This window comes from Maniola hyperantus, chromosome Z (assembly GCF_902806685.2).
Source record: "Maniola hyperantus chromosome Z, iAphHyp1.2, whole genome shotgun sequence".
NCBI classification, from domain to species: domain Eukaryota; kingdom Metazoa; phylum Arthropoda; class Insecta; order Lepidoptera; family Nymphalidae; genus Maniola; species Maniola hyperantus.
In genome coordinates, this window is record NC_048564.1 from 13,616,320 (window position 1) to 13,630,856 (window position 14,537).

The following is a 14,537-nucleotide window of genomic DNA, read 5'->3' on the forward strand; positions in this document are numbered from 1 at the left end:
AACTCAGTAGGTATATAGATATAGATAGATTGAATATTGAAACTCAACGTGAGATAACAAATATTACCTATTCATACTTGAATGCTTTCCAGTTTTCACAGCAGAGAGGCAATTTTAAATTAGAACATCTCTGCTCTTCTGCAAATGCAAACATTATGCATCGCTTGCTATGCGAAGTAAAGTCTAGTGCAAACAGATGCGAATTTTCTGCCAATTTTACAGGCGACATTCAGGCGATAACATCGACCAACGTTTTTCAGTGCTATCGTAGAAAACATAACCAAAAAACCATACATCCAGCTCGAATTTCTTTTGCACCTCTTTAAAAGTGCGTAACCGCCGCTACTAAAAAGGGTAGGGATAGAATTTTGAAAACCCTTTTTTAAGCCTACGTCATATTATTCGAATCGTCCAGTAGTTTGAGCTGTGCGTTGATAGATCAGCTTTTCTTTTTATATTCCTATTTAGATTAAATCTCTCGATAAACTAAACCGACATTCAAATTATTCGTTAAAATATTTTACTCATATATGCTTTTCTGAGTGACGCTCTACAACCAAGCACGAATAAGAAAACCGGCCAAGTGCGAGTCAGACTCGCGCACTGAGGGTTCCGTATTACAATCGTATTTTATCGACACTTGGCCTGATAAATCAGAAAGTACCTTTTATGCCTAAAAATAAATAAAAATCTGTTTTAGAATGTACAAATAAAGCCCTTTCATAAATGATACCCCACTTGATATAGTTATATCTTACTTAGAAAATTGAAAATACGAATTATTATTGTGTGATTATTATATTTGTGTGATCTAACCCTAAATTCACGGTTTTCAGATTTTTTCCCAAATGTCAGCTATAAGATCTACCTACCTGCCAAATTTCATGATTCTAGGTCAACGGGAAGTACCCTGTAGGTTTCTTGACAGACAAACAGACAGACAACAAAGTGATCCTATAAGGGTTCCGATTTTTCTTTTGAGGTACGGAACCCTAAAAAAGCAGGGTTTTCAGACCAAAATCGATCATGGATCAGTAAACGAAGCCGAAGCAGATCGAAAGCTTCCAGCAATAATCAAACAAAGTAACACGGAAATTAGGAACGATCGAAGCACGTGTACCAGTTTATTGGAAGACATTTAGAGACTAGTGTATAAGTCCGCGACAGGTCGAGATGGCAATCGGGGTATGAGGCGGGGGGACGCCCCGCACACTCGCACGTCACCTGCGCACGCCCGCACCGGGTTAGCGCGGGGGCTGTGCGGGTGTGCAGGGGTATTCCCTCCCCGATTGCCATTTCGACCTATCTCGTACTATAGATAGGTAGGTATGTATCACATATGGAAAATGTTTATAGCGAAGCATTTTCGCAAACATAGTAACCGTGATAGCCCGTCCAAGTTCGGGTGGTCTTATCATGAGGCCGCGTGCACTAATCTCTGACACTCGTGGCGTCAGTCGTGACGGAAACCATCGATATCATACTTTGTATATTATCATTTATCATCTTTATCCAACACTGATCTGTGAGTAGGTACTAGGTATTATTAAGTACAGTACGCGACCGAAAGAAATGTACATCAATCTTTAGAAGGAGACAGCAAATTGGGATGATACCTATGTCAAAAATAAATTAATTCTTAGGAATTATTGAATAGAGGGTCTTTCAAAATTCGTAAAATCCACGTCTGCTGTTAGTTTTAAGTTTGCTAACCATTTTAAATTATCGATTGATCTAAGAAAAGTAGTACTTTAGTTTTAAGTACGTATTAATTATCACCACTATATCATCTTATAAATAAAAATGTTGACAATCAGAAAGCGTAAAATTTTACCTACTTATTCTGGACATTATTTTTATTGGATACTAGCTTATGCTCGCGACTTCGTCCGCGTGGACTACACAAATTTCAAACCCCTATTTCACCCCCTTAGGCGTTGTATTTTCAAAAATTCTTAGCGGACGCCTACGTCATAATGGCTATCTGCATGCCAAATTTCAGCCCGATCCGTCCAGTAGTTTGAGCTGTGCGTTGATAGATCAGTCAGTCAGTCAGTCAGTCAGTCAGTCAGTCAATCACCTTTTCCTTTTATATATATAGACTAGCTGCCCTGGCGAACTTCGTTCCGTCTAACGATCGATTTAAATTTTTTAAATTTTTCACTCCGTAAGAACCATCCTCGTACTTCAAGGAATATTATAAAAAAGAATTAGCGAAATCGGTTCAGCTGTTCTCGAGATTTGCGATGACCAACACATTGAGTGATTCATTTTTATATTATAGAAGATGTAAATTTTTAAGACCCCATGTAAATAATATACATGTACCTACCATATCTGAGCAAAATAAATAAATGATTATGATTATGAGTTATATATTGAGTTTGAGTTTGATAAATTAAGATTTTTAATATTCTGAATCGCGAAACACTTTCATCTTTCAAACGCCATCTAGATAGATAATAACAAAAATAGAAACAATATCGGTTGTATCGAAATAGAATAGGTAATGATCTCTCACCCACATCGAGTCCGAGAAACGGGCCGATAAATCAAAACTATAATAATATCATCGGACAGAGTATTACTACTCTGGGTTTTTCGACGTAGGTACTCGTACGCATTATGATGCGAGTTACGTTAGCGGCAGCCAGAAGGATTTTTGGTTTAAGGCTTCGGCCGTGGCTAGTTACCACCCTACTGATAAAGCCGAACCGCCAAGTGATTTAGCGTTTCGATACGATGCGTATAAACCATAGGGGCATGCGTTTAAGAAAAACTGCCATATCCGTTCCAGGTTAACCCGCTTAGCATCTTAGATTGCATCATCACTTACCACCAGCCACCAGATGAGATTGCAGTCAAGGGCTAACTCGTATCTGAATAAAATAAAAAATAAAAACGCTCTCACCACAATCAATCAATCAGCCTGTTAGTGTCCATTGCTGGACATAGGTTTTAGGACTAGAAGCGAAGGGGTATGACAGCTTTTATGAAACCCATACCCCTTTAGTTTCTACGCGATAACGCACTGGAACTCTAAATCGCTTGGCGGCACGTCTTTTGCCGTTAGGGTGGTAACTAGCAACCGCTGAAGCCTTCCCACCAAACCAAACCTGCCCCCCTAGCATGGGCAGGAGACAAAAAATTTATCCCCCAATTATATCCACTGACGAGGGATAAAATTTACTTGTCCACCTCTCAAAGCACGGCAACAGGGGAGAGGAGAAGTTTATCCCTAATTCGGGGACAATTTTATCCTCGACATTAGACGTGGGTTTAAGTTTATTCTCATAGAACTTAAAAAATCAAAACATGTCTCGCGGTACCTGTTGGGCTTAGGTTATGTTTGGGTTGTGTTTGGGTTATGTTTGGGTTGTGTTTGTGTTATGTTTGGGTTGTGTTTGGGTTATGTTTGGAATATGGTTGGGAACCCAAACATAAACCCAACATAGGTCCCAAATACCAATTACCATTAACCCAATAAAGGTAAAAGGAAAAGATCCAAAAACTGAAAAGTCCCCCGTTTTATTCACTGTGGATAATTATATCCACCCGTGAGCCCATGCTCGGAGAGTGGATAAAGCTGTCGGAGGGGATAAAGATTTTATCCTTTCCCCGGGGAGAAAATTATATCCCCGCCCATGCTAACCCTGCAGAGGGAATTTAGAAATTTTCCCCTGCCGGTAATTGAACACTGCACCTCCCACTGATAAGAGCACAGCGCTCACCACTGCGCCAGGGAGGTCGTCAAAGAGTCAGAGCCTCAGAGCGTCTACAAGAGTGAAGTGGAGTGATTCCATCTTTGTTTGAAACTAGTTTGAATGGAGTATATTCCATGCAAATTCACCGTAGCGCAGTCTAGTCGGTCTGTAATACACATTCAGTTTACATGAATTTAGTGAAGGTTTTCGATGTTTACATCTTTTTCTTTAGAAAACAGCACAAAAGAGCAACACCACGCCTGCGCCACGTCCCCTTCGTATATCCACTAACTCTATACTATTATGGGAGAGACTAAAATATGTTTTTCTGCCATGTCGCAACATTGTATAGGTATCAACAAAATAACTGCTGGACGAAGCTGTGATAGCCTAGTGGTTAGGACGTCCGCCTTCTAATCGGAGGTCGGGGGTTCGACCCCGGGCACGCACCTCTAACTTTTCGGAGTTATGTGCGTTTTAATTAATTAAATATCACTTGCTTTAACGGTGAAGAAAAACATCGCGAGGAAACCAACATGCCTGAGAGTTCTCCATAATGTTCTCAAAGGTGTGTGAAGTCTACCAATCCGCACATAGCCAGCGTGGTAGCCCTTCTGACTCTGAAAGTAGACCCGTGCTCTGTAGTGAGCCGGCGATAGGTTGATCATGATGATGATGATAACTTATCTGACCTACTACATACTGTTTTACCATAGGTAAATGTAATAGGAAAGTGATGAATATGAGTGATTCCCCTTAATCTGAAATTGGCAGCTCTTAGAAAATCACTCTAAAGTCTAAACTTACTCCAAACTGTTTCTCTCGATTCCAATAACATTGCACCGTGTGAAGATAAACATTACTTTTCGTAAACATTGAGAGCTATTGGGACCCAATGATCAAGATCGTTTGTTGCTATACATACCATTCATGTTGTGACTTGCATGAATAATGTTGCGACTGGTTGCGGTTAGATGTCATCGATATAGACCATTACGTTTGCGACAACCATTGAACGCGACTGCAATTAATGTGAACATAGAACTTTTTCATGTTTTTTTTTTTTTGTTTATTTGAAAGTAATCAACAGCGTAAATACATAATTATTATTTAATGTTAAATATATAATTTTGTGCCTGGCGAATGTTCACTTCTGTGGTTTGTGCTTGTGGATCTGATACGTCTGAAAGACCATTAATGGCGGTCTTATCGTAATCCTATAATGTAAATATGAAAAAATACCGGCCAAGTGCGAGTCAGGCTCGCGCAACGACGACGGTTCCGTACTACAGCCGTATTTTTTCGACATTTTGCACGATAATTCAAAAACTATGATGCATAAAAATAAATAAAAATCTGTTTTAGAATGTATAGGTGAAGACCTTTCATATGATACCCCACTTGATATAGTTATCTTACTTCGAAAATTGAAAATACTAATTATTAGTTTATGACCACAATTTAATTTTTTGTGTGTGATGTAACCACAAATTCACGGTTTTCAGATTTTTCCTTGAATGTCAGCTATAAGACCTACCTACCTTCCAAATTTCATGATTCTAGGTCAACGGGAAGTACCCTGTAGGTTTCTTGACAGACCGACAGATAGACAGACAGACAGACAGACAGACAGACAACAAAGTGATCCTATAAGGGTTCCGTTTTTCCTTTTGAGGTATGAAACCCTAAAAAGCTGTGATAGCCTACTGGTTAAGACATCCGCCTCCTAATCAGAAGTCGAGGGTTCGATCCTCGCCATGCACCACAAATTTTTGGAGTTATGTGCGTTTTACACAACTAATAATTATCGCTCGCTTTAGTAGTGAATGAAATCATTGTGAGGAAACTTGCATGCCTGAGAGTTCTCCATAATGTCGTTAATGGTTTTAAAGGTATGTGAAGACTGTCAATCCACACTTGGCCAACGTGATAGACTATGACCAACACCTTTCTCACTCTGGGAGCACGCTCTGTAGTGAGGCGGTGATGGGTAGATCATGATGATGATGAAATATGAAATGTTGTTGTTTCAGAGAACCAAACCAGTGCCGAGCATCAACCTTCCAGAGTTGCCCGAGTGCGTCACCAAAGTGGACACGAACCTGTCGGAGGGTGACGCCGTGACCCCTCTCAGCGCGCAGCACCATGTGCAATTGTTGCGCGAGCGGCTTGAGCAGCAGGCGCAACAGACGCACGCAGCGGTCGCGCAACTGTTGCTGTTGCGCGATCAGCTCGCCGCGGAGCAGGCGGCGCGATGCGAGGCCCAAGTAAGCTTTTTATTTTTTATTCAGACACAAATTAGCAATTTAACCTGGTGGCAAGTGATTATGCAGTCTAAGGTGGAAGTGGGCAAACCAAGGGTTATGGCAGTTTTCATTAAACACATACCTACCCGTTTGGTTTCTACACGGCATCGTACTGGAATGCTAATTCGCTTGACAGATTAACTTTGCTGGTTGAGTGGTAACTGGCCACGGCTGAAGTCTCCCACCTGACTGGACCAGGGAAAATTCAAAAATCATAAATTTTGAAATTTCTCCTGCCGGGGATCAAACCCGGGACCTCCCACTAGTAAGACCACAGCGGTCACCACTGTGCCAGGGAGGTCGTCAAAAGCTTGGTGAATCATGCACGTGCAACAGCGGCAACTGTTGCGCTCGTGTCTGTGTTGCGCGATCAGCTTGCCAACTTACTGGCAAGTGGCAACAGTTTCCCTACGTGACAGTTTTGAGAATCCTTGTTGTGTAATGCAAAAAATGATAAGTTTTTAAATAAATTATTTTGACTAAAAATTTATGCCATCTATGACACGGGTAAAATTCCAGCTGATTGGCTGAAGTCTACATTTGTAACATTGCCAAAGGTTAAAAATCCGAAAGCTTGCAGTGATTTTAGGACAATATCTCTTATGAGCCATATTCTCAAGATATTTCTTAAAATTATACACAAGAGAATTTATCCAAAATGCGAACAACTAATATCAAAAACACAGTTTGGCTTTAGGGATGGCTTGGGGACAAGGGATGCATTATTTGCCTTTCAAGTTTTAATGCAGAGATGTTTAGACATAAATTGCGATCTCTATGTCTGTTTTATTGACTACGAAAAGGCTTTCGATCGTGTACGTCATACAAAGCTTATGGAGGTTTTGACGAGAGCTGGCCTAGACTACAAGGATATCCGTTTTATTAAGAATTTATACTGGGAGCAAACAGCCAATGTAAGGGTCGACGGTTACACATCATCTTACATGGACGTGCTACGCGGTGTACGCCAAGGGTGTATATTGTCTCCCTTGCTTTTCAATAGGTACGCGGAGGCAATATTTAATGAAGCACTCGACGGTATTGACCAGGGAATAACGGTAAATGGCGTATCCATAAACAATATTCGATACGCGGATGACACAATCTTGATAGCGGATAGTCTAGAAGGCTTACAGGCATTAGTCAATGTAGTTTCTTCTGCAAGCAACTCATACGGCATCAATATCAACTGCAAGAAGACCAAATATATGATAATCAGCCGATCACCTGTGCAGAACACCTCCTTGTATCTCAACCATGGAATTTTGGAAAGAGTCCAACGGTATCGGTACTTGGGAACCATGATTGACGAAACCGGCGACCACAGTCTGGAAATACGGTGCCGTATTGAACAGGCAAGAAACGCTTTTATAAAGCTAAAAAGAGTTCTCTGTGACCGCAATTTAAAAATACCGCTTCGGATGCGGTTGGCACGGTGCTATGTTTTCTCAGTTTTATTGTATGGAGTCGAAGCCTGGACATTAACGCAAGCGATGAGCAACAAGCTGGAGGCGTTCGAGATATGGGTGTACAGGCGAATGTTGCGAATCTCATGGAGAGATCGAGTACGCAATACCACCGTGCTGCAAAGAATGGGGAAGTCCACTGAGTTACTCAAATGTGTGCAAAAGAGAAAGCTCGAATATCTGGGCCATGTTATGCGCAACCCAAAATACGATCTACTGCAGCTTATAATACAGGGCAAGATAAAAGGCAGACGTAGACCTGGCCGTAGACGAATATCCTGGCTCAAGAACCTTCGCCAGTGGTTTAACATGAGTACAAGATCACTGTTTAGGGCAGCAGTAAACAAGATCCAGATAGCCTTAATGATTGCCAACCTCCGGTAGGAGATGGCACTTGAAGAAGAAGAAGAAAAATTGATGTTCAATTAACTCATGCAGCCGTACTCAGAGTCGCTTAATCGATACTTAAGTTTAGTTAAAACGAGACAGAGCTGTATCTCTCACATAAATCTGTCTCGTTTTAACTCAATCTTAAGTAACGATTAGCGACTCTGAGTTCGGCTGATAGACCGCTAAAAATCTGAAAGTGTAAATATTTTTGAATAGGTACTGGGACTAAATAGAATAAAAATAGATAAACTTACTATCTATATTATTTAGTTGAGTATTACACATGATATGTAACAAGGATAAAAAAATGTTGCAGGCTCGCACCCACCAACTGCTGATTCACAATAAAGAGTTGCTGGAACATATCGCCGCTCTCGTCGCACACTTGCAAGAGAAAGAAAAGGGGAACAACCGGCCAATAAGCGCTCAGCAACTAACACTGTTGCCACAGGTGCGTACTCGAGCCAATATATATTTACGATCGTTTTATTGAAAAAAAAATTGTTTTCGTTGCATGTATGTTGTGTGTAAGTTGTGTATTTGAAAAACCTTTCTTCTGTAGGTACTATATGTATCACAAATCATACATACTCATTTTCACAACTCAACAACTAATTCCCGCCACCACCGTATACCCTGCAGTGAAATAAGGATAGTGCTAATTGCAAACATCGCTGAGCCGCAGTGAATTATTATCAGCACAACTGCAAGCAATTATGCAAATGGTAGGGTGCACGTGATTGGCTGACTCATTGTCGCGGGTGCACACAATTGGTTGATCCGCCCGCGCGGGTGCACATGATTGGTTGATACGTCGGCGCAAGATGCATGCGATTGGTTGATCCGTCATTTGTTAATAAGTCAGCGCTTGTTTTCCCGTATTCACCAACTTTTCCGCATTTTTTTCTGACATTTGACATTTGAGCGCCAACCGCATCGGGCGTGGATCTTACGATATTGAACAGAATATGTCGTTTAAGCAATCTTTAGTACTGATGGTCCTGAATGATTGCTAGAGCCGCAGCGCTGGATTCAGGCGGCGCAAGACCGTTTGGAAGTCCCTACAAGAGACCTATGTCCAGCAGTGAACGTCTATCGGTAGATGATGATGATGATGATTTTCATGAATTCGGGTCGGTTGAGTGTGTAACCGCTCTAACATATTTTCATTGTTCGTAATACTCTTAATAATTTGTCTTTTAAATTAACACATCCATATTCTCACTGTTTATGTATCAGCCGTACTCAGAGTCGCTTAATCGTTACTTAAGGCATTCCTTATCCATAGAATAGAATAGAATAGAATAGAATAGAATAGAATGTTTTTTTTATTCATGTAAACTTTTTAAAAGTGCTTATGAATAGTCAGGTTTAATTTACTAATTAACGCCTTAAGTAACGACTAAGCGACTCTGAGTGCGGCTGTATGAGATTGTTCTGCTGATTCGTTAATGTGTCTGCTTGTGTTGATTGTTTGTTACTTTTAATCCGAGTTAATTTTGTTGCGATTGTATAAAAACAGCGATTAATCAAAATTTGTATTGGTACTTATAGTCCGTACAAAATAAGTTGTCATACGCCATTTTAACTTTATGTGTCAACTGTCATGTCAAAAGTAGGTACGATTTCAGTCTTTATTTTAAAAGGAGAACCGACCTTTTGATATAACAGTTGACACGTACCTAAAGTCAAAACGGCGCGTGATAACTCATTTTGTACGCATTATACCTATTGTACTGAAAAATGCGTTTTAGGAAACGATTTCTGTCAAAGGATTTAGATTAACCGAGTTTGTGCCAGTGGCCAGGGACACCAAAAACATTAATCAGTGAATGTTTGACGAATTAATCACCCTGTCGTTGATGTAAGTATATGATCGAGATAATTAGAATGTTCATTATTTTATCACAACCATAATAACTAAAGTGGTTCAAATAACCACAATAATCGCTGTTTTGTATAGGTCACCTAAATATACTCCTTTTCAATCTGATTATTAGCACCACGGATTTCAAAATGGTCTCTATTCGATGGATTGAAACGAAGTAGGTTGTTGCTTTTTACGTAGCATGAGTTTTTTAGTTGTACCTATAGGTACATATTTTATTTATTTATTTATTTTATTTTTCATGTAACAAAATTGTAGTTACAAAGTAATAATAAATTAAGTTACATTGGAAATGCTTATCTCTAAACAGAGATTTCTTCATAGCTGTTTTAGCAAGCATAAGGAATTAGCCTTATGAATTATTCCTTGTTCGCTGAAATGCATTGGCCTAGATGTGATCGGTGTTGCAGTTGATGTTAGCTGAAGCGATTGTAACAGTGGGTGCAACTAATCGTTGATGCTCCACGCAGATAAGAGCCGCGGCCGAAGCAAGCGAAGCCATCGTGGAGACCGTCTCCCCCTGCAACGGAAACTATCGACCGCTCACCAGCGACGCCCTGATCGAGTTCATCGCTCAGAGCAACAAAATAAACCAAAACGTCGAAAACAACAACATCGATCTGTCGAACTGCCGCCTCGACGCAACCTCCGCCGACAAACGACCAACAACAAACAATGCCGGCTTGTCGCCGAGCTTCGGGAACATGACAAACGACCAGATCCAGACCTACTTGATATCGAAGTTTCGAGACATGCCCTTCACCAACGGCACGGATGTACAACCGAGCACTAACAAACACTTCTACCAAAACTGCAAAGCGTTCCCGCACATCCCGCCTCTGAGCCATCATTGCAGCAACTCCGACCTGGCGAGCCTTCTCCGCCAACAATGCTCCACGGGCAAGTCGAGTTCGAGTGACGAGCTGGGCGCCGTCGCGCAGGCGATGAGCGTGGGTCACTCCCAGAACTCGCTGTACAGCACCAGCCAGCCCACGACGTCCAAGGACTCCTCGCCCGACAGCTCGAGCTCCGACGAGGCCGTCCCGTTCATCATGCCGCTGTCGCACAACGGCACGCTCACCGCGACCGGCGAGGACGGCCGCGTGCGGCTCATCGTGCCCGTCAGCCCGTCGAGCAGCGCCGCCGGCCTCGCCGAGCCCGCGCCGCCCGTCCGCCCGCCGCCGGCCGGCGCCACGCTGCAGGTGCCGGGTGCGGCGTCGGCGCCGGCCGCTCCCATCACACGCTCGACCAGCGAGAAAGTACCCAATCGGAGCGAAATGATGACCGCCCTCCGTTCACAATGGACGAGGCACACCACGAAGTAAATTAATTTATTAGAAAAATTGAGTCCAGTTACCTAAGCTGTTTTTACCCGACTGCGGCGAAGCCCAATAGGACAGTTTTGTTTTTGATCTGTATGTATGTAAGTTGGTTCCTATGTCCGCTCGTAACTACTCAACGGCTCAACCGATTTTGATAATTGATACGTCATTAGTGATGCGAGTGTGCCTACATAAAATTCTTAAAAAATCAAAATGCCGGATTTTATGCACTTTAATGTGCGGACTGAAAAAGTTGCAGTGCAAACCGCAGTCGGGGTTTTTTGAAAACTTTTTATATTAATTTAATTGATTTAAGTTGGTCCCTCAATTTATCCCCGTTATAAACGGTGCTATACAAACGTCGTGTCGATGTTTGAATAGAGAATATTGAGAGAAGAGTCGAGACTAAATATGTGCCAAGCCTAATCTTGTTCTATCCACTTTCATCCATCATTATGGATGAAGGTGATCTAATGATGAAAGTTATATGAAACAGCGAAGCAGAAAGACGTAAACGGAGGTACGTATACAATAGTGAAATTGGAACAAACCGTCTCCTAGTTGTGCCCAATACGCAGTCTGTAGTTTGTACCTAGATAAAAACCTAATTTACATATCAAAATATTATCTAGTCCGACATATTATTAGTTTGATACGTCTGTGTCTGTGTCCCCTACATATCTTAATTTGTCATATCAAACGGAACCTAGTACCTAATTTCGTTATAATGATGTTGCTGTGGAAACTTTCTTAAACCACATCGATATCAATAGCGTTTTGGATTATAAGTTTATAATATATGTACGCGTATTTTTAAAAACTCTATAATAATATTGCAATGTATTATTATAAATGTATATTCATACTAAGTATATTAACAAACTATTAATTATTTTCGAATGCTATACCTGAATGTAATTCTAAAGATATTATATTATGTAGTACTACGTAATGTCCATATCGTATTAAACATTATATACTTAGCTATTTACAGTAGTTTAGCAAACCTTAATAATTCTGAAACTTTTTGTAAATATATTTTTAAAAGAAAAACATCTCAGTTGCGTATTATTTGAAAATATGAAAAAAATTCGTGCCAAAGATTAGTAAGTCCTATTTTGTTGTATTAAAAAAATTAAGATAGTTCTATTAGCTATAAGTCGGTTAGATAATATATATTATGCTCATTTCACATTGCGGGATTTTTTTTTTTTTTTTTTTTTTTATTGGTTTGCCAACAGATAGTACACATATTATAAAATAACAATTACAATTCACAGAGAAAAAATTTAGAGTGTACACCCAATTACTGGCAAACCGGCATGCATTTTAAAAGTTTGCAAGTGCGGGATTACCAGTTAACTTAAAGCTAAAAATATAAATTATGTTCTATAGTTTGGTCAAAATAGACATTTGATATTACAATAATTCGCATGAATAATGAACTGTGAAAAGTCCCCGTTGATTTATATTGATGTTCCCAACATGCGTACCAATTTTTAGCCCTATGCGAAATATTGTAACCTTGAATGTCTATTTTGACCGGACTATAACATAATTTATATCCCGGAGTGTGTTTTACTGTTCGTAGGCGCTTTTATTTACACCGCACCTAGAAACAGTATTTGGGCTCAATCATAAAATTTTGAAACCATGAATCTTTCAGTTATAAATCATTTGAAGTATATTATAAATATACCTACATAATATTACATTATGTGTGTAGATTGTGTCGAATAATACAATAACAGGGCAATAATGATATTAATTACACTCATATCATATTGCAATATCACATATATGTATCTTCACGGAGTATTATTCAATTATAGACAGAGAGCCAGCGCGTGCTAGACATTCGCTATTTTATAAAAGCTGAAAGTTTCTCTGAGTAGTATTGCCTTCAACACAAGTCATGGAGAACGATCAGTGACTATGAAGTTTAGATCATGGTGGCTTTGGAAGATAACAGGTAATAAAGGTGTAAAAAATGTTACGTCAAAGTATAAAGTCTATTTTTTTTATATTTTCTGCGGAATAGTATTAGAGTCACGGCATGTATTGCCAGACAATTATTAGAATCGTGGCAACCCCCTGCCAGACACCCTTAAACTTTATTAAACTTTAAGGGTGCTGGTAGGGGGTTGCCATCATACTAATGCATGCCGTGATTTTTATTCCGCAGAAAATATAAAAAAATTGGACTTTATACTTTGACGTAAGGTTTTTTACACCTTTATTTCCTGTTATCTCCCAAAGCCACCACGAACCAAACTTCATAGTCGCTGATCGTTTTTCCTGTGCAATACGCAGAGAAACTTTCAGTTTTTATAAAATAACGAAAGTCTGGCACGCGTGGCTCTTAGTCTAATATAAATTCTGATACCACTTCTCTCACTATCTTAATTTGAACATAACATAAGTAAGTCTATTAATGTTCTGGAAATTCGTTTTGTCGTCTTTACAAAATATTCTAGTCTAAATTATTAAACTGTACAGATTTTATTATATTTGTTCTCGAACCTCGAACAATAATTTTAAATCTGTGTTGAATATGCTCGTAGGTGAATTACAACAGGTAGGTGTTATGGTAGCATTTGAAATTACTGTTAATTAGTGTACACCCCTTAAGATAAGACCAAAAGTATCTAAGAGAACACTATCATCTATCTTTTTATTTAAAAAAATCTTTATCCTGTAATCATTTGAACCATGAATAAATGTCCAAAAATAAATCCGTAATTGTAATATTATGTTACAATTGGAAGCAAAAATAAATTTAGACAAAAAAATGTACATGAGGATTTAGAGTTTTGAAATTCCCGTTAGAACAGTTTGATTTTCTGGGATACAAAGTATCCTATGATTGGAGGACAGACCAACAAACAAATAAACAAACCAATAAACCAACAGTGATACATATTTAATATTATAATGTAAATTTTTGTATTGGTACACATTTATTACCAACACTTATTATTAATGTTATCCTAGTAATCATGTATTATTTCCTGATGATGTACCTAAGTGCTGTGTAAGTTGTTCTGTTATAATAACTTAGTGATATAAGTGTTCTGTTAGCTACCTTGATGTATCATATTTATGGAGTAGGTACCTATCTGTTATTAAATGTTTTAGTCAATGTTACTACAGCAAACACATAAATGAATCGGTAAAACTAAATAAAAACAGACATCTAATGTCGACTAGTGTTGTATTATTTACCTGTACCTACTATACTATACTTTCGAAATTGTAGACGAGTAGGTATATATATATCAAGGACACACAATTCAGATGGGTAGGTCCAATTTCGAGAAAGAGGTCAACCGCTGAATCCAACGCGGTTGGGCAGCGTTCAGGAAGCTTCGAGATGTCTTCTTGTCCAAAATTCATCAGTGCTTGAAAACCAAAGTCTTCAAACAGTCCGACATATAGATCCGAGGCATGGTCGCTAACTA

General features: G+C 39.5%; 1 protein-coding gene across 2 annotated transcripts in view; it reads left to right on the forward strand.

Moving 5' to 3' along the window:
- LOC117995429 (carboxyl-terminal PDZ ligand of neuronal nitric oxide synthase protein) overlaps positions 1 to 14,180 on the forward strand; it is a 160,746-nt gene extending 146,566 nt beyond the window's left edge. For both annotated transcript variants that reach the window (XM_069508657.1, XM_069508656.1), the window contains 3 exons: positions 5,738 to 5,971; positions 8,183 to 8,317; positions 10,225 to 14,180. In XM_069508657.1, coding sequence (XP_069364758.1) covers positions 5,738 to 5,971; positions 8,183 to 8,317; positions 10,225 to 11,079 — 1,224 coding nt within the window. In that variant the 3' untranslated portion in view covers positions 11,080 to 14,180. The remainder of the gene's footprint in view (positions 1 to 5,737; positions 5,972 to 8,182; positions 8,318 to 10,224) is intronic.
- Positions 14,181 to 14,537: the final 357 nt, after the last annotated feature.